This window comes from Cebidichthys violaceus, unplaced genomic scaffold, assembly GCF_023349555.1.
Source record: "Cebidichthys violaceus isolate CVI_PGR_0920_01 unplaced genomic scaffold, fCebVio1.0.p SCAF_4, whole genome shotgun sequence".
NCBI lineage: Eukaryota > Metazoa > Chordata > Actinopteri > Perciformes > Stichaeidae > Cebidichthys > Cebidichthys violaceus.
In genome coordinates, this window is record NW_027176594.1 from 14,370,162 (window position 1) to 14,387,617 (window position 17,456).

At 44.4% G+C, this 17,456-nt stretch overlaps 3 protein-coding genes across 4 annotated transcripts in view; 1 reads left to right on the top strand and 2 right to left on the bottom strand.

Moving 5' to 3' along the window:
• The window catches only part of ecpas (Ecm29 proteasome adaptor and scaffold), a 19,936-nt gene extending 15,751 nt beyond the window's left edge, over nucleotides 1-4,185 (top strand). Inside the window, exons 37-49 of one of the 2 annotated variants that reach the window (XM_068726825.1) lie at nucleotides 1-43; nucleotides 280-346; nucleotides 436-527; nucleotides 643-709; nucleotides 826-1,023; nucleotides 1,179-1,390; nucleotides 1,480-1,523; nucleotides 1,633-1,825; nucleotides 1,946-2,093; nucleotides 2,616-2,721; nucleotides 2,830-2,918; nucleotides 2,998-3,069; nucleotides 3,169-4,185. The exon at nucleotides 1-43 is cut by the window's left edge and continues 47 nt beyond it. In XM_068726825.1, the coding sequence (XP_068582926.1) occupies nucleotides 1-43; nucleotides 280-346; nucleotides 436-527; nucleotides 643-709; nucleotides 826-1,023; nucleotides 1,179-1,390; nucleotides 1,480-1,523; nucleotides 1,633-1,825; nucleotides 1,946-2,093; nucleotides 2,616-2,721; nucleotides 2,830-2,918; nucleotides 2,998-3,069; nucleotides 3,169-3,308 (1,471 nt within the window). In that variant the 3' untranslated portion in view covers nucleotides 3,309-4,185. Of the gene's footprint in view, nucleotides 44-279; nucleotides 347-435; nucleotides 528-642; nucleotides 710-825; nucleotides 1,024-1,178; nucleotides 1,391-1,479; nucleotides 1,524-1,632; nucleotides 1,826-1,945; nucleotides 2,094-2,615; nucleotides 2,722-2,829; nucleotides 2,919-2,997 lie in introns of both variants that reach the window. The other variant, XM_068726824.1, reaches the window with a different exon arrangement.
• A 638-nt stretch (nucleotides 4,186-4,823) lies between these two features.
• Nucleotides 4,824-13,437, bottom strand: LOC137885407 (structural maintenance of chromosomes protein 2-like). Its single transcript, XM_068727670.1, has 25 exons — nucleotides 13,133-13,437; nucleotides 12,754-12,903; nucleotides 12,533-12,655; nucleotides 12,406-12,444; nucleotides 12,202-12,312; nucleotides 12,056-12,100; nucleotides 11,678-11,911; nucleotides 11,293-11,442; nucleotides 10,962-11,195; nucleotides 10,589-10,748; nucleotides 10,357-10,474; nucleotides 9,587-9,725; nucleotides 9,354-9,473; nucleotides 9,048-9,252; nucleotides 8,740-8,875; nucleotides 8,126-8,250; nucleotides 7,804-7,997; nucleotides 7,494-7,637; nucleotides 7,261-7,335; nucleotides 6,673-6,792; nucleotides 6,341-6,541; nucleotides 6,117-6,233; nucleotides 5,769-5,929; nucleotides 5,490-5,637; nucleotides 4,824-5,360 (listed from the first exon to the last, which is right to left on the bottom strand). Exons 1-25 carry the CDS (start codon nucleotides 13,298-13,300, stop codon nucleotides 5,175-5,177), a joined length of 3,603 nt encoding a protein of 1,200 aa, XP_068583771.1. The 5' UTR covers nucleotides 13,301-13,437; the 3' UTR covers nucleotides 4,824-5,174.
• A 1,022-nt stretch (nucleotides 13,438-14,459) lies between these two features.
• Nucleotides 14,460-16,385, bottom strand: LOC137885261 (exocyst complex component 1-like). The gene is made up of 3 exons (XM_068727449.1): nucleotides 16,187-16,385; nucleotides 15,728-15,906; nucleotides 14,460-15,023 (listed from the first exon to the last, which is right to left on the bottom strand). Exons 1-3 carry the CDS (start codon nucleotides 16,305-16,307, stop codon nucleotides 14,754-14,756), a joined length of 570 nt encoding a protein of 189 aa, XP_068583550.1. The 5' UTR covers nucleotides 16,308-16,385; the 3' UTR covers nucleotides 14,460-14,753.
• Nucleotides 16,386-17,456: the final 1,071 nt, after the last annotated feature.

Genomic DNA, 17,456 nt, shown 5'->3' on the forward strand with positions numbered 1-17,456 from the left:
GCTCTGTGAACTGCTCAAGAGTGGAGTCGGCTTGGGCACCAAGGTACGCACGCACGCACACACACACACACACACACACACACACACACACACACACACACACACACACCTCTGTAGTCCCTAATTCCTAGATTGTGTGCAAGTGGTTGACGCTTTGATTGTCTTTTTAACTACAAGCTGTTTCTTGAATGTCGGCCCTGTATGTATGTATGTATCTATGTAAAGATGCAGCGTGTCGAGTCAGCCCGTTTATGCTCGTCTCTCTGTTTTTTGGCACAGGGAGGCTGTGCCAGTGTCATTGTCTCACTCACAGTGCAGTGCCCACAGGACCTCACCCCATACTCAGGTAAATGAAGCTCATCTCTTCTTGGAATGCATTTTTAATGTTTGATGCGAGTGAACTGACGACAGGGCTATTGTTGTCGTTGTTTCCAGGTAAGCTGATGAGTGCCCTGCTGAATGGCATCCATGACAGGAGCACTGTCGTACAGAAAGCGTTTGCCTTTGCTCTGGGACACCTAGTCAGGGTAAGCACCACTCCTGCTCAAGCATTTTATTATAATAATTACAGCATGGGTCGTTCTCAGTGACTTACTAAGCATGGCTGGTTGCACTTGTTTCTCCCCCCCCCCCCCCCATCAGACAGCAAAAGACAGCAGCGTAGAGAAACTACTACTGAAGCTCAGCAACTGGTACTTGGAAAAGGAAGGTGAGGCGGCAGAGAAGTCGATTTGTCCTCTCAATATAATGATTCTGTTTGTGCATTAAACCCAACGCCACCTTTGGGACACCCGCTCTCTCCTCTCTATTTTCTCTGACTCCCAGAGCCGGTGTACAAATCGTCATGCGTGTTGACCGTGCACGCCATCAGCCACTACAGCCCCGACGTGCTGAAGGGCAACGCGGGGGTGGCTCTGCCGCTGGCCTTCCTGGGAATGCATCAGGCGCCGGGTCCCGATGAGGAGAAAGGAGAGGGCCACGATGCCACGCTGTGGGCTGAGGTGTGGCAGGACAACGTCCCAGGTGAGAACCAATTATATATTTAAACAGTTGTTTCAAAGAAATAAATGACAAACTACTTGGAGATAGAAAGAACTTGGTCTAATCACAACATCTCTACGTATTTTGTTGCTGCGCTAACACAAGCTTCTATTCTCTGAACTTGTCTTTGACTCTAGGAAGCTTCGGGGGCATCAGACTCTACATGACGGAGCTGATCGCCATCACGCAGAAGGCCCTGCAGTCCCAGTCCTGGAAGATGAAGGCTCAGGGTGCAGCTGCCATGGCAACCGTTGCCAAGGAACAGACGGGCTCGTTGGTGGCGCCGCACCTCGGCATGGTGCTAACGGCTTTGATGCAGGGGCTGTCCGGACGCACATGGGCGGGCAAGGTAGCGACTGAACAAAAGCAAGAAAGAGATAGTTGTGTCACAAAATACATTTGTTTTTATTTACATATATATACACTTTATTGTTTCAGGAGGAGCTATTGAAAGCCATTGGCTCCGTAGTCTCCAAATGCAGGTGAGACTCCTTGCAAACTGTTTATTTTACCCACTAATGCCAGTTTTATTTGAAGGACAGCATTCATTTACTGGAGTTTTAATTGTTCCATTGTTCCTCCGGCTGTCAGCGCGGAGCTGAAGAAGCCGTGCGCGGGCCAACCCACCGTCTCCGAGGTGCTGGAGCTCGTGTTCAAGGAATGCCGCAAGGAGAGTCTGGTGTACAAAATGGCCGCTCTGCGCTGCGCCGGAGACGTGCTCCAGAGCAGCCAGGAGGACCGCTTCAGCGACATGGCTGAGATCCTCTTCCCCCTGATCAAGAAGGTTTAAATCCCGTCTACTCATCTGATGCCGCTCGTGTGTTATTAGGGCGCCATATCGGCAGACATCTTTGAAACGCCTGTTTGAACTGTGTTCAATCTATCTGACCGATGTCCCCAACAGAACTGCCCACAGAGCGGTGGCGCAGCACAGAGGTTGCGGGAGGGTGATGACGATAAGGACGTGAAGGAGAAGGAGCTGCAGACGGAAGCCCTGCTCTGTGCTTTTGAGACTCTTGGAAAGGCTTGGCCCAGAAACCAGCAGACTCAGAGTAAGACACACACACACACACACACACACACAGGACTGCTGCTCAGATACCACGAGTTGACTGCTTCAGAGAAGTCAATAAACCTCTAATCTAATTCTTTATTGTTGGGTTTGTCAGAGATAAAATAACATATTTGTCTTCACACAGATATGTCAAAGTTGTCGCCATGATTATGACTTGTTACATTCTCCCCATTGTCTATTTTATCACACTTTTAGATATATTCATTATATGTTGAAGGCCTATTATTCTAGTACTTTTTACTGAAGAATATACCAAAAAATATTGGTTCTTTAAACTTTAAGGTCTTAGTTGTTCACTAAATAGGACTGAGATCAAGTGAAAAGGGACCGTCTGTTAACTGAAGACAAGTGAGCGAGATTCAAAGTTGCTAAAAAAAATGTAATCTGCACTGTACCACTCTCCGATACCGAGCCAATATTCCTTAACTAAGAGTGACTCGGGGGCTCAAGGTGTGCTAACGTAGTTAGACGATGTTGTGAACTTTGTGTCCATCTGTAGCTCGTTTCCAGGCGGCGGTGTGCAGTCTGATGTGTGAGAAGCTCAAGCTCAGCACCTGGAAAGTCCAGCTCGCTGTTCTCCAGTCCATGAAGGCGTACTTCAAGGGGTAAGGGCCAATTCTTTAAAATGAACCTCTGAATCTATCAGGCGGATCATGATGAACATTTCCAATCACTTATGTTGACTACGTGCGTGTGATGTTTTTTCTCCGTAGGTTGTTGCTGCTCGAGAAGGGCGGTGAAGACTTTGACGCGTTGTCTCAGATCCTTGCAGAGACCTGCGCCGCTCTCACTCACCCTTTAGGTAAGGGCCTCACAATGTCTGTGTTGTATTCTAGTATAATACACCTGCACATTATCACCATGTTTGTTCTCCTATCCAGAAAACAAAAGCTACTCGACTGTGAGGACGGAGGCCTTGTCGGTTGTGGATCTGATTGTAAAGAGAACTGGAGGTAAGTGTTTCTGGGGCACTCCAACAGTGAACATGTGTATGCTCTGCTTTGATCCATCCGTCCCTGACGAACTGTTCCCGTGCCTGTGTGTGTTAACAGAGAGCGAACAGTGGGACTGTGTGTCCGTGAAGAGCCGGGAGCAGCTGCAGCGCTCGCTGTCAACGCTGCAGACCGACAGCAGGCCGGACCTGAGGGATAAGGCCCAGGAGCTACGCAGACACATCCAGAGCCAACCCTGAACACACACACACACACACACACACACACACACACACACACACACACACACACACACACACACACACACACACACACACACACACACACACACACACACACACACACACACACACACACGTAGAGCTCACCAAGCCAGCCAGATACATGCAGTCACAAACACAGAATACAACCAAATAGAGCATCAACTGTTTTTCTTTTACTTCTTTATCAGTCAAACGAAACACATCACACACTCCTCAGTCTGAGGTCTTTGATTCAGTTATCTTCTCTCTTCAGTAACAGATATTCACAAATCTCTCAAGTCACTGCATTACTTATCCACATTACGCAAGCTGACACACACACACACACACACACACACACACACACACACACACACACTTCACGTTTAGCGGCTGACGAAGCTTGAACTCGGAGCTTGAAGAGAGACTACAGTAACACAACTCAAAGTGGTGGAGGGCGAGGCCGTTATTGTAACGTGTTAATTTTGATTTGGTTCGTTTAAATGGACGGTAACATAATGAAAATAAATGCTATATAAACCGATGTGTTGGGTTTGTGGACACTGTATATCTAGAGCCCCAAAATGGGGACTTTTACTACTGTTGTGGGTTTGCCTACTCATTAAATATCAGAACAGCGTCTAGTCGGACACTTCCTCACTGGTTCACCACCGCTGCTGAGCAGTGGTGAAAGAGCTGAGGTATCTCCGTCTCCTGTAAATGATGTTCTGTCTCCTGTTTGCAAGGTGAATGAGCAAGACCACAGCCAATTTAGTACGGTCTTGAGAAAGAAATAAAAAAAACTGTTCAGTTGAAAGTGATGCTATAGTTGTTTGAATTCGTCCCTGATAAAATAAAAATTCTTTTGTCCTAATACGGAATGATGGTTTTATATTTACGTTTTTTAAAAAAGAAGCAAGATAGTGTTGCATTTCAAACTCATGATCACACAAGTATTAGTTATTTACAAACCCAAATAAAAGGTTGAACTTGATGATTGACATTCAGAAAAAACATGCACTCAAGTCGCATGTTAAGTTACTTATCTTAGGTAAATAAATGCATACATCTCAGCTGCATTATCTAGTTGTACTTTCTGGTGAGGTTCATCTAACAGCCAATCAAATGTCATGTGACTTAATACAAGACTCAGCTGTAACTAATGCTTTTGACATGAACCAAAGCGAACAATCCTAGAGGGATATGGTCACTCAAACTCAAATATAAAGTTACGGTCGGTGTATTACTGTATGCAATAATTGGTACATTTGATGTTCAAACAGTCCTGTTAAATAGTGACTCATCTTGGCAGTAAATGTTTGTTTGCTAATGAAGTATGAAATTATATATGCAACTCTAAAATTGCAACTCCAGGTCAGTGGCCTTTTGTAACGTGAATAAAGATGAATTGTCTGACCGCTCTCGTGTCTAACACTGCAGGTTTTGGTTTTTAGTTTAATCCAATCTGAAGCGGTCTGGCAATGAAAAAACAAATGAGTCAAGTAGTTATATTTAACCTGCTTTATTTACTAAAATATATGGACACAGCTGCATATAAAACTGACAATGTGTGGCAGAAGAGCATGAAGATAGACTAGAAAAGAGACAGAATAAACAAGGACACTTTAGACAAAAGACATTTACAGTTGAAAAGGTTTAAAATACACAAAGATGTGAAGAAAGTCCACACTTGCTGAACAAACACGTGCCATATAAACACAATTCTGAGATTAGGAAAGAGCCAAGACTACAGACAGGAAATGTATACACAATTGATTTCCAGAAGTCATAAACAGATACCACATTGATATGGTTTTTATGGAAGAACTCCCAGAGCACATTTAGAATACGGCTGTGCAGCAATTAGCTGATGAGCAGTTTGTTCCTCTTGTCCTTCTGACGACCCTTGTCCTGGCCTTTCTGCGGGAGGTTGGAGTCACTCTGGCTGAGCGCCGTCCGCGACACCGTGGACATGCCGTCGACGAACTTGGTCTTGAACAGGACATTGGCGTTGGTGAACATGCCGTCCTTCAGGGACACCACCACGAACTGCAGGGAGAGAGAATTTAGGAAGGTAACTCGTGTGCATGTATTGCTCTTTGATGCAACCAGGACTAAGAATTCATGGCCGCACTGGTCTATGTGAGGCTTAGTACGGGTATCATAACGTATGCATACCTGGGAGTGTCTGAAATGTGTGCGCAGCATCTGTCCGATGTTCTGCGTGTGCGAGAGATCCAGGGCCGCGTCCACCTCGTCCAGGATGTAGATGGGAGCTGGTTTGAACAGCAGCATGGCCAGGATGAGGGACAAGGCCACCAGTGACCTGAACACACAGACACAAAGAGGACGCTCAATACGGGAGACGGACTTCATTCATCGTCCATGGAAACCGTTACACCCATGCTGCTAAAAAAATAGACAAAACAATTGTCATAAAAGTGCTTTTTTGCTGACCTTTGCCCACCGCTGAGCTCGGTGAGGTTCTCCTTCCAGGTGCTGCCCAAGGCCACCTTGAACTCGAGACCTTCCAGGACACCATAGCCCTGGAGGGGAGCCAGCTTAGCAGTGGCCCCTGGCAGCAGAGTGGAGAAAATAGAGCCAAAGTCCTTGTTTACCTGCAGAGGAAGGGAAATATTAGAAGGGAAGGAAAAGTAACAGGAATCACAGTGAGGTCCGAATCCATGAGACAGAGTACCTAATAAACTGGCAATGCTGTGTATATTGTCCCTCAGTGTACATAGCCCAATGTGAGATGAAAGTGAGCCACAAATGGAAATAATGATTTGCTGAGAGGAAGCAGACCTTCTGCCACGCCACGTTGAGAGCCTCATTCTTCTTCTGGTCCAGCTCCGCGATGGTCTGCAAGATTTTGGCTTTGTCATTCTCCACGATCCTCTTCTTCTTCATCAGGTCGTTGTACTGCAGGAGGGAAGACAGTTGTGTGGGATAAACGTAGAGTCTTTCAAAGCTGCAGTTGTAGTTTGTTTTTTTCTTGCGGACACAATCTCTCGCGTCTCTGTCCTCACCCTCTCCTCTGCCTCATTCAGCATGTTCATGGCCCTCTTGTTGACATTCCTCTCCAGCTTGCTGGTGGTCTCCTCCAGCTTCTTCAGCCGCTGACCGGCCTCGCGGGGGTTGTTGGTCTTAAAGTCGTACGAGGTGTTGGGCTGGCCGAAGAACTGGCGCTCTGACCGGATCCAGTCATGTTCCTCCAGCATCCGAGACACCTGGAGGACCAACGTTATGACGAGGGGGAGAGATGGAGACGTGTTTAGAGGACACTGAACATGAAGACAGATGAAACAATCAGAGACCTCAGATTTACACTACTTAAGTAGAGGACTGAGTGTGTGTGTACCTTGTCAGCAGCTTCCTGGCTGTCTTTGCGGTGCTTACTAATGTTGTGTTCCAGCTCCTTGATCTTCAGCTGGACTTCGTTGTTCTGCTCCCTTATCTTATTGGCCTCTGTGCTCTTACCCTGGAACATTCAGTTTGATAAAAAAATAAATATCAAACATATCCTAAAATTCCAAGCTGTAAAATAAGTCTGCACTAGACAATTAAGAAAGTGAAAGACCACAGCATTAAAAAGGAACAACCTGGAGCATTTCGGGAGGATCTATTAGCAGAAATGGAATATATTATTCACAACAATGTCTTCATTCGTTTATTATCACATGGAACTAAGAACCGTTGCGTTCTCGTTAGCTTAGAATGAGCCCTTCACCTCTACAAAGGGAGCACCATGTTTCTTCAGTTGCCTAGAATGGACAAACCAAACACTGCCCTTTCAGCGTTTTCATGTGACCTGAAGTACAGTTCTAATGGTGCAGTGGCAAACAGCGTTACCGTGGTTTTACACTCAGCGGCTCACGTTACCGCAGAGCAGAGGGCTGTTCAGTTCACCGCCAAATCCTACACACAGTCCTTTAAAATGTGCAATCACCTTGAGCTCTTTGTCCTGAGCCATGATCACTTCCTTCTGGTTGGCCAGCTCCTCCTGGGCTTTGCGCACTGCCTCCTGCACAGCGAGACAGAGAATGAGGTACGGTGAGAGAGAGAGGGAAAATAACAACAGAGTAAACATGTATACTTAGATGTGAGCTCTTGGGGAGACAAATTTCAAAAAGCATAAACTTGTGAGCGTGACAGTTTGCACCTTAAAAATTATGCAAATACCTTGTTCTGTGATACGGTGCAAGCCATGCTGTCTATCTGCTCCTTGATGGCCCCCATGGCTTCATCCACAGCCTGAATCTGCTGCTCATAACCAGCCTGCTCCCTCCGCAGCTCCTCCAGCTCCAGGGCCACGGTGTCAGACTCCTGCAGAATGTGAACACGTTTGATGAATTCACCAGAGGCACAAGCAGAATGAGGCTGCCAAAGCATTGCATGGAGAGGACAACTGGCGGCTGTGTGTGTGATTGCACGTGTGTGTGTGTGTGTGTGTGTGTGTGTGTGTGTGTGTGTGTGTGTGTGGTTGGCGTACCTGCTGCTTTTGCTTCAGCTTCTTATTGAAGGCGTCAGCTTTGGCCTTGGCTGCGTTGAGTTTCTGTTGGGCGGCTTTCAGCTCCTTCTCCCTCTCGGCCTCGGCATTCTTCATCTTGTTCTCCAGCACCTTGTACTTTTCCTCCGCCCGTTTCTGCACCTCCTTGGTGACACGCAGAGTCTCCTCACTCTCCTCTGGTTCAGCAAGCACACCACACACAGTTAAGTTAGCACAAACAAAAAAGATTAAATCAGGACCAGTGTACCATTTTAGATTTCACAAATCTAGTGTCTATTTGTATTCAGTATGTCAGCATTCTGACCAATGGCCTTGCGCAGCCTCTCCAGCTCCTCTTGCTGCTGGTGGAAGGAGCTCTGCTGCACCTTGGCCTGCAGAATCTGTTCCTCCTCCACCTTCAGCTCATACTGTTGCTTCAGCTGACGGTACCTGGAGGGAATGAAGAAGACAACGTAGCTCAAGGATGGAAAGAATATGACATAATTAAATACAGAACACACCAGGAGGATGTGAAAGCAAGGTTCAGGGCACCGAGTTGGTGATGTATTTTGAGAATTAAAATTTCTTAGAACATTTGGGAAAACTTGGGAACAAAAGCCAATACTGATACAGATATTTTTTTAAATCCATAACAATATGTCGGACAAATATTTTTTATAATAAACAAAATAACCTGTATATGGATCCCTTATATTAGGTTTTCTTTTTAAAGACGTTTGACCATGATACATACTGAAGAGGAGATTGTTCCCTCTGGTGGACAAACTATGTAAAAGGTGAAACTGTTTCTAAATGACCTCCATGTTGGTAAGTTTCCAGATAGACCGATAAAGATGCATCCGTCATAAACTAGTATCGGCTCATATATCAGCTCTATGTTAACTGGTGTGGGTATTTTGTGTGTTTGTGTCTGCATACTTCTCCGCGGTTGCCTTCAGGCTGGCCAGCTGTCGCTCATTATCCTGGAGCTGGGCCTCTTGGTCATTCAAGTTGTCGCGAACTGCCTTCAGTTCCTGTAGGCTGGACAGGACCGATGCTGACTGGGAGCGAGCGCCTGGGAGAGAAAAGGGCATTGTGTATGAAAAATGTAATATTACATTTGTCTAGTAAGTCCAAACTGGTATTCCAGGTATGCACAGAAGCTTTAGAAAACAGTGATAAAGCAAAGTTTCAAAGCAACCGTACATACTGCAGGTAACACACACATAATCGAGCACGAGTCTCACCTCCGCTCAGAGTCCCCTGTGGGTCGAAGATGTCCCCTCCAAGAGTGACGGTCTTGGTCTTCACCTGCTTATCAAAAGCCACTTTTTTGGCGTTGTCCAGGGTGTCGCACACCAGTGTGGAGCCAAAGACGTACTCCATGGCCTTGCGCAGGTCAGACTCGTAGCCCACCAGGGACAGAGCCGCGTGGACGTTGTCCTCGCCGACCTGGCAAGAGGGGGGAGGACAGACGGAGAAGAGCCGGGCCTTTTAGGATCAGACAGAGCGACGACTCAATTTCCGAAACGGGCTGTATTTAGATGTCTCACCAGGCTCTTGGCGGTGTTCACCACTCTGTCGCTGAGTGTCTTGGCAGAGATCTTGTTCAGGGGAATGATGGTGTACCTCCGCTGCAGCTCTCCCTTCTCCAACAGCTTCTTACCGGTCACCTGGCAAAGACAGAAATCACATGGTCGACTCCGGTTGCACTGTCCCAGTGGTACGCGAATGAAATAACATAAACATCATTACATGATTGCACACTGTCCACTAACACACCTACCTCTGTGTCAACTACAATGTTATAGAGGCGGCCTCCTGCAACCACCTCCAGTCCTGTTGCGTAGGAGACGTCACGGACTGTAATCAGGTTAGCGAGCAGCCCCTTCACTTTGCTGCGGTCCCATCCTCGCTCTGGGTCCCTTTAAGATGGTAAAAACACATTAAACACGATACTATCAATCTTCTCTGGGCCAAGCAATACGATGATACCTAATTTCTTTTTTTCTTTTTACGTTCAAAGCTTCTATTGAGGTTTTCAAATGGCGCTTTCGTCATGTTTTATGATGTCATCAAACTTAGAAATGGTAAAAAATGTGATTTTGTGTTATTGTGGTTGTATAAAATGAAATTTATGGTGCTGTTAAATTGCTGCTAGACCGCCCCGTTGACCAAGACCCGGGCCTCCCTTTGTGTGCAGCAAACTAGAAAGCAAACTGGTTTATTTAGCTCAGGGAAAGTTGTTGTTTTTGAATGGCTAAACATCAACAAATATGAATTGAAGTAGAATATTTGATTGGGTATAAATGTGTTGTGAATTTGGGAAATGATCACATCTATTTTTTTCACCTGTGTGGATGTGCAGGACCTTTGAATTCAGAATAGTTTCATTCAATTAATTCTCATTAATTGACAGTTTCAGAATTAGTGTGATGAATAATGTGAATGTGTGTACAGCTCAAGCTAATTTCCAACCCATTATCAGAGGGCAAACTAACAGCACATCTATATTCACAACATACTGTACAGTTACAGATATGAGCAAATCCTTACTTGTAGTCGAAGCGCAAGTTGGGGAAGCGAGACACAAGACGTTCATAGGTCTCTTTAAGTTTAGCGACCTCTCTGGACAGCTGCCTTCTTTTGTCCAGCAGATTCTCCTCCTTCCCATCTGAAAAGCATACACAGACCCCACTTGTTAATACAAAATGCGTAACATGAGGAATGGCGGCTGCCATGTGCACCAGAGGCTGACCTCGTGCAAAGCTCTGCTCTCACACAGTACCTTCATAGTTGAGTTTAGCCAGCTCCGCCTGCAACTTCTCCCTGCTGCTTCTGACGGCCTGCAGGCTGTCCTGGTCCTTCTTGTAGCCGCTGTCCATCTTTTTCACCTCGGCCTGTTTGGTCTTCAGCTCAGCCTGGGCATGCTTCAGGGTCATCTGGGCCTGGACGGAGACAAGATGGATGAACAATCTTTCAAAACGAAAGGAAATACATTGAGTATTTTCTCAATAAGGAGTGAGTTTAGAGACGGCAGGCCTGTGATGTGTGTTCATGCTTTTGAGCAAAAATGTTTGTACTGCAAACTTGCTGATGAATGTAAACTGGCAACCTGAAACACTTGATCCCTGTCGGATACGTTCATGTCCTTTCCTCACCTGCTTGGCCTCAGTATCAGCCTTGCTCATGTCGTTCTTGCAGGTCATCATCTGGCCTGCCAGCGTGGCCTCCTCTCCGTCCTCGTTGGTGGAGAGGCCCGCGGACACGGCCCTGAAATGCTGCTCAGCTGCCTCAAGAGCCGCGCTGTCCTTCTGTCCCTCCTCCTGGAGAGCCTGAAGCTGCTCCGACAACTTAGAAACTTCCTTTTCTTTTACCACAAGCATTTTCTTGTCCTAAGGACGAAGGGAAACAACTGTTGAAGTTTTTGTTTGGACAAGAGATTAAACAAGTCATATAGGAACAAATTAGCTGAATGTATTGTCCCGTTACCTCCTCCATACTCTTGACAAGCTCATTCCTCTTCTTGGTTTCATCTGTGACATTCTGTTTTTTCAGGTCAAGCGCACTCTGAGCTTTGGCGTCCACACGTTGCACATCAGCTAGAGTCTCCTCCAGAGATTTTAATACTCCACTCACCTCCTACAGGTGAGCAGATAAACATCAAAGGCAAAGCAATATAACTCAAGATTCCTTTCCTTTGCTGTTGTTTCATTTAAAACACACAAAACATTAAATATTGATAAGCTACAGATCATTTTGGACACTTCCTCCAATATGTCTTGTGAACCCTAGAGGGTCATCCAGGGGCAAAGATTCAAATGTTTAACAAAATCGACTTCCCAGGAATGCGGGAGAATTGAGAGTTCCAGTGTACCTGGTCTTTTTTCTTCTGCAGCTCCTGAATCTGGGCCGACAGCTCCTGGACTTTGCTCTCATTCTCGGCCATGCTTGCTTGCATCTTGGTGATGTTATCCTGCATCACCTTCAGATTATCTGCCGACTTCAGCTTGGTTTCCTCGGCACACACAAACAGCCAGGCCACATACAGCCGGGACAGGTGCTGGATCTCACGCATCAGCTTCTGGTACTCCAAGTATGATGATCGTTCCTGCAGAGGGAGTAAGGTTTGGAAAAAAGGGTGAAAAAATTACTTTAACAGAAATTATATGTTAATCGGATACTGTCACATTCTTGCCATTACATGTCAGTCACAGCAGGGATTTTGTACGTTTTGACTTTGCATTGAACCTACCTCTTGGAGTTTATGCATGGTTGGAGTGATTTCTTCATCCAAAATCTTGGAGGAAACAAAGAGAAACATTTCAACATTAGTTGCAGTTGTATTTGTGGAATGAAAGGAGATAAATAAGTCAAAACAAGTTGGGATGTCTAACATACCGTCTGAATCTCCTTCAGCTTGGCCTCCTTCTTCTCAATGGTTTTCTGAGCGCTAATCTTTTTACACTCGTACATCCTGGTTCCCGCTGCCTCCTCGATCATGGCAAGGATCTGAAAGCAAAGAGGTGGTCATTGGAAGACTTGAAAAAGACGGGACGACAGTATGAAATAGTACCAACGGTGGACAGCCTGTGCATGCTTTACCTCTGGTGGCTTCATGTTAAGAACTTTGGTGATCCTCCCCTAAAGTATCGGAAACATCACAAGATGTAAAATACTGCCGAGGGTTACAAACAACTACCACGCACACTGCTGCAGACACAAGACTGACCTGCATGATGAGAAAATGCGGGTTGTTGACGTTGAGGCCAATAGAGCAGAACAAGTCCTGCACCCTGGTGTTGTTGGCATTCACTCCATTGATGAGGTACTTGTTCCTGCCACCGATCACCACCTAAAACACAGTTGTATAACACAGTTTTAGTACCGGCATTGCACACAATGACCAGTTGTACACCAGTGACAGAGCTGTTGATTGATTTCTTGGCCAACCTGTCTGGTGACGGTGATCTCATCGTGGGTTTCAAAACCCAGAGGACTCTGGCTTTTGTTGGAGTTGTCAAAGGTAATAGACACCGTGGCCTTGGTGATGCCACCCTGTCCATTTTTGTAAACCAAGTCCTGGAGGTTGGAGGCTCGCACCTTTCAAGTGAAAATGACACAAAGAGATAACGTTGCAGGTTTCAAGAGAGACCGGTATTCCTGAGAGTTAAGATGCTTCTAGCTAACAGTTAGCTTACTGACTCTGTTTTGGTAGTTACCGATAGAAAAATACTACAATACCCAACTGTGCAACATGATTCATGTATGGTCAACAACTAGGTGACTTTTAGCCATAGAGCGTAATGACCTTATAGCCAACAACACTTACATGGCTGAGGTTGGAAATGCCCAAAAGGAAACATATCGAGTCCAAAATATTGGACTTGCCGCTGCCGTTCAGTCCCGTGATGGCGTTGAACAGCGGGTCAAAGCCGTTGATCTCCGTCCTCTGTGCGTAGGACTTGAATCCTTCAATAATAATAGACTTGATGTGCATCTTTAGGCTGTCCTCCCCGCGGACTCAGGAGGCAAAGTTTACGGTGTTTGAAAACCCAATCGGCAATTAAAAAGTCGAAGCACTAGGTTATCGCCCAGTGTTTATGACCGACAACAGGAAAAGTCGCTCTGCTCTCCTCTAACTTGAATTTTGGCGGCAGGCGTGGAGCCGCTGGTCCGTCCGTTTTTTTACCGGAACAGGACGAAGACATTTAAATAAATCTTAACACGATTTGTGTGCATATTAAATGAATGTATTGATATTGGAATATGGTTGACATTGCATTTAAAGACAATACGCAAAGGACACCGTTTCATATATATTCATGTTTATTTTCGTCAGGCAATGTTGACGGCTACTAAATGCTCCCCGTCGCCTGCAGCAATGTTTTAGGGCCACCTGTAGGTAGAAAGGCTGAACTGCAGATGGAAGAAATAATAGATCGCCCCGTGTCAGACAACCATAGATTGTGGACGACAATTTAGGAAGGTTACAGAAAAACGGTTTAACGTCAACGACGGTGGTTGTATTTTAGCCAAAGCTAATACAAGTATGTAAAAGATAATTGCTTTTGGCCTACTGTATTTTATATTGTTTTTATAGATGATTCTACCCCGTTGAAAAATGAATAACGTGAAGCATAAAGCCATACTCACCATTAAGAACGACAGAAAGTCCTAGCATTAATGTCAATTACTTTGACCAAATATATAAAGTCTTAATCTTTTTTAATTACTTGGGTTTTTCACGATCATTTAGTATCATTTTAAGTTATTTTATGTTTCAAATGTAAAACATTATCAACAAAGCAAGAAATAAAAATAAATCTGGTGGGGGTAATGTTGAATCCTGTATTTACTCTTTTGTGGCCTAATAGGGATTGTCAATATATCGATTCTAATATATATTGGAATCAGCCATATATGGTAATTCAGTTGTAGGGACTAAACTGAAGTCATGAGCTACAAAGCCCAGACTACCACAGACAAAACCCTATAGGAATAATCAAATATATTGTACAAAGTGAATTACTGCACCACATTAATGATTCCACCTATAAGAATGCTAAAGGCAGAGAAAGAAAATAAATGTGTAGTTGTTTTTATTTGTTCTCCATTTGAAATTCACATGTTTACAATAGCGCACAGAATGGAATACTGTCAAGGATGAATAAGTTCACAAAAGATCACAAAAGTAGATTAAACAGTTAACAAATACCAAGCTGCTGGAAACTTGCATTTGCCACGAAGATACATTCAGCAGAGTATTGATGCAAAAAGACATTTCATGGTGAATAAGCCCTACTAGTGTTAACAGAAGCCACAAGATTACACTCACTTCACAGCTCCTATACACAACACAAGTTATATACTGTAAACCTTGTGCCGTTTTCTAACATACGCACGCATCTTTAAATTGACACACAAACACACACAATCGTCGTGTCGTTCCATTATACGTCCATGGGCACGGGACACATGGAGAGACACACCAAATTGAATGCGTAGAAGCAGATCTGTGTGAGGACAACACAGTCTCCTCGGTTGGAGTAGAAGGAGGTGGGCTTGATGTAGGCCCAGTCAAAGTTCCGCAGGTTCAGTGACCTCTGGCAGTACTGGTCGCTGAGGACGACCAGGGCCCGCACGAACGAGTATTTGGCCGAGCAGCTGACAGCCGTCACTGTACGCACCTTGTCAAAGTGAAGCAGGAAACAGGGGTCGTCCTGGAGCCACAGAGACACAGAATGAGATAACATTACTTATAAAAAATAAAAAAACACATTGATGATATGTTCTATGAAAGAACACAATGGTCACTCAGTTAAAATTGATTCAAATCTGACAATAAACCTTCGAGGTGATGCCGGATATATGACAGCAAATGGCACAAATAAACAAGGAATAACCTTGTTGATAAAAACAAGCATCTCAATAATTGAACCGCATCAGGAAAACTCTGTTGTTTGACAGATGAAATGAGGTTGAAAGCTGCACATTAAGCTACATCTTGAGTTAAGCTTATGTCAACCCCAGATGTTCTACATTAGTATCAAAACATAATTGAGGTGGTTGTGCACAACAATATATAGGTATAGGTAGGTGCAGAATTATTTCTCTTTTTTCCTTATCTGTTTTACATATTTTGTTTTTTATTTAGGATCCCAAAGACAGACATTTCTTTTCTGGGTCCACATGCAGTAGCACGTAGCACTGATAAAATAATTACATGAATTACAATGTAAAATTATAATTTGAGATAAATTGCATTTTTTCAAAGCTTTCATAAGTATAAGAGTAAAAGTGTGATTATTTATGAGAACACACAGTTTAACATATTAAATGTGCCAATCATTCTTTCTGTAGAAAACTATAGGAACTAATGCAATAATAAGCAAAGAGAATAGCAATACAAAATTGGGTTAATTACCACATCAGGGTCCCGTCCGTCAACAAGAGTCAGGTCTTGCAGAGGCCAGACCTCCGTCCTCCTGTAGCACTCCTGGATGCTGGAGCGTTTGGTGTGGGACTTCTTGGATCCAGACTTGAGGGACGGCTGAGATATCTGACATCGCACTATACATAATTGCACCACTTTGTTTTTTAAAACTGCGGAAAAAGGAGAAAAAAAATAAATATATATACATATTTTTTGCAAATAAATAGGCCCACTGCAGCGCCAGACTTTTCATCTGCAGTAAAAGTAAATCCTCTTTCCAGGCCTCATAGCATTTAATACTGTCCAAAGGAAAGGTTCAGCACATTCCCTGCAGATTCTGTACAGCCAAGGTAATATTCTGTGCCTGTAAAAGAAAATCCCAATGATCATCTTTAACCCCTTAAAACTGCTCTCAAATACCCGATCCAACATTTAAAAAAAGCTGTTTACCTGAGACACAGAGAAAACTTCTCCCGTGCGTCGCCTCGTCGATCTCAATAAACTCCACCAGTCTCTGTTTTTCAGGTCGGAATAAAACTCTCTGCATCTCCTCCCTCAGAAGAGACGACATCACTGGAGAGCAGACGAAGAAGAATCGAGATCAGATAATGCGGTGGGAGGGAGGGGGAAAGCTTTAAGAAAAAATCAAAAAAAAAAAAAAAAACAGAAGCAGTAAGGCAACAAAAGAGTGACAATAGATGAGAAAATCCGAGAGAGGGAAAAAAGAGAAATCGCAAACACTGAAAGCCGGCAGTGGTGGGCGAGGAAGGTGGTGGGGATGTTTCCTCCGGTCAGACCGCGTGAGAAGTATGTGGTCGTGGATATGAAATGAGCTCTTACCCCCCCCCCCCCCCCCCCCCCCCCCACACACACACACACACACACACACACACACACACACTCCACTCCGAGGCTGTCAACTTCTGATGATCTATGTAAATCTTTCATTAAAGTACTGCCTTTAATACCAACGTGCCCAGGAGGGATCGAGCAGAAAGGGAGCGATTAAAGGCCAATCTCTTCATCATGGTGCCCTTTTATTGCTTCAATTAAGATCCATTATACCAACGCCGATCCCCCACGTTGACTCAGGTTTCCTGTAAAATATGGATTTCACTCTTGGATATTTGTATTTACTTCAGCGTCGAAGTTGTGTGTCTCACCCTGAAGCACAGATATACAAGGACTCTGCCCTGTGGTTGTAAGTGGTTTCCTCACAAACCACTGATTTTTCTTTCCGTGGTCTCTCTGTCTTCACTCACTCACATATGCAGTAGATGGTGATGTATATATATATATATATATATATATATATATATATATATATATATATATATATATATATATATATATATATATATATACATACATATATATATGTATATATATATATATATATATATATATATATATATATATATATACTGTATGTGTGTGTGTGTGTGTGTGTGTGTGTGTGTGTGTGTGTGTGTGTGCGTGTGTGTATGTGTGTGTGTGTGTGTGTATGTGGCAGGGTGCCCGATGGTCGTCTGTGATTAAACGGTTGTTGTGTGGGAAAAGGATGTCCCACAGCACTCTGCATGGTTTCCATTACCCTGTAGTAATTCAATCTCTGAGCACAGGTACGATGGGGTGAAGCACTTAAATGGGGGGATTTTACTAGCACATAAAGGATGCTATACACTTCTTTAGCGAGCATGGCTCCACGAGACAATTTGCC

Excerpts from the sequence above, each read along its gene's own strand:
- LOC137885407 (XM_068727670.1), bottom strand. The coding sequence starts at position 13,300 with ATGCACATCAAGTCTATTATTATTGAAGGATTCAAGTCCTACGCACAG. Across the intron at positions 12,904-13,132 it reads GCATTTCCAACCTCAGCCAT|GTGCGAGCCTCCAACCTCCA; the intron begins GTAAGTGTTGTT and ends TTCACTTGAAAG. Across the intron at positions 12,656-12,753 it reads AGATCACCGTCACCAGACAG|GTGGTGATCGGTGGCAGGAA; the intron begins GTTGGCCAAGAA and ends ACTGTGTTTTAG.
- LOC137885261 (XM_068727449.1), bottom strand. The coding sequence starts at position 16,307 with ATGTCGTCTCTTCTGAGGGAGGAGATGCAGAGAGTTTTATTCCGACCT. Across the intron at positions 15,907-16,186 it reads AAGTTTTCTCTGTGTCTCAG|TTTTAAAAAACAAAGTGGTG; the intron begins GTAAACAGCTTT and ends CTTTTTCCGCAG. Across the intron at positions 15,024-15,727 it reads ACGGACGGGACCCTGATGTG|GACGACCCCTGTTTCCTGCT; the intron begins GTAATTAACCCA and ends CTGTGGCTCCAG.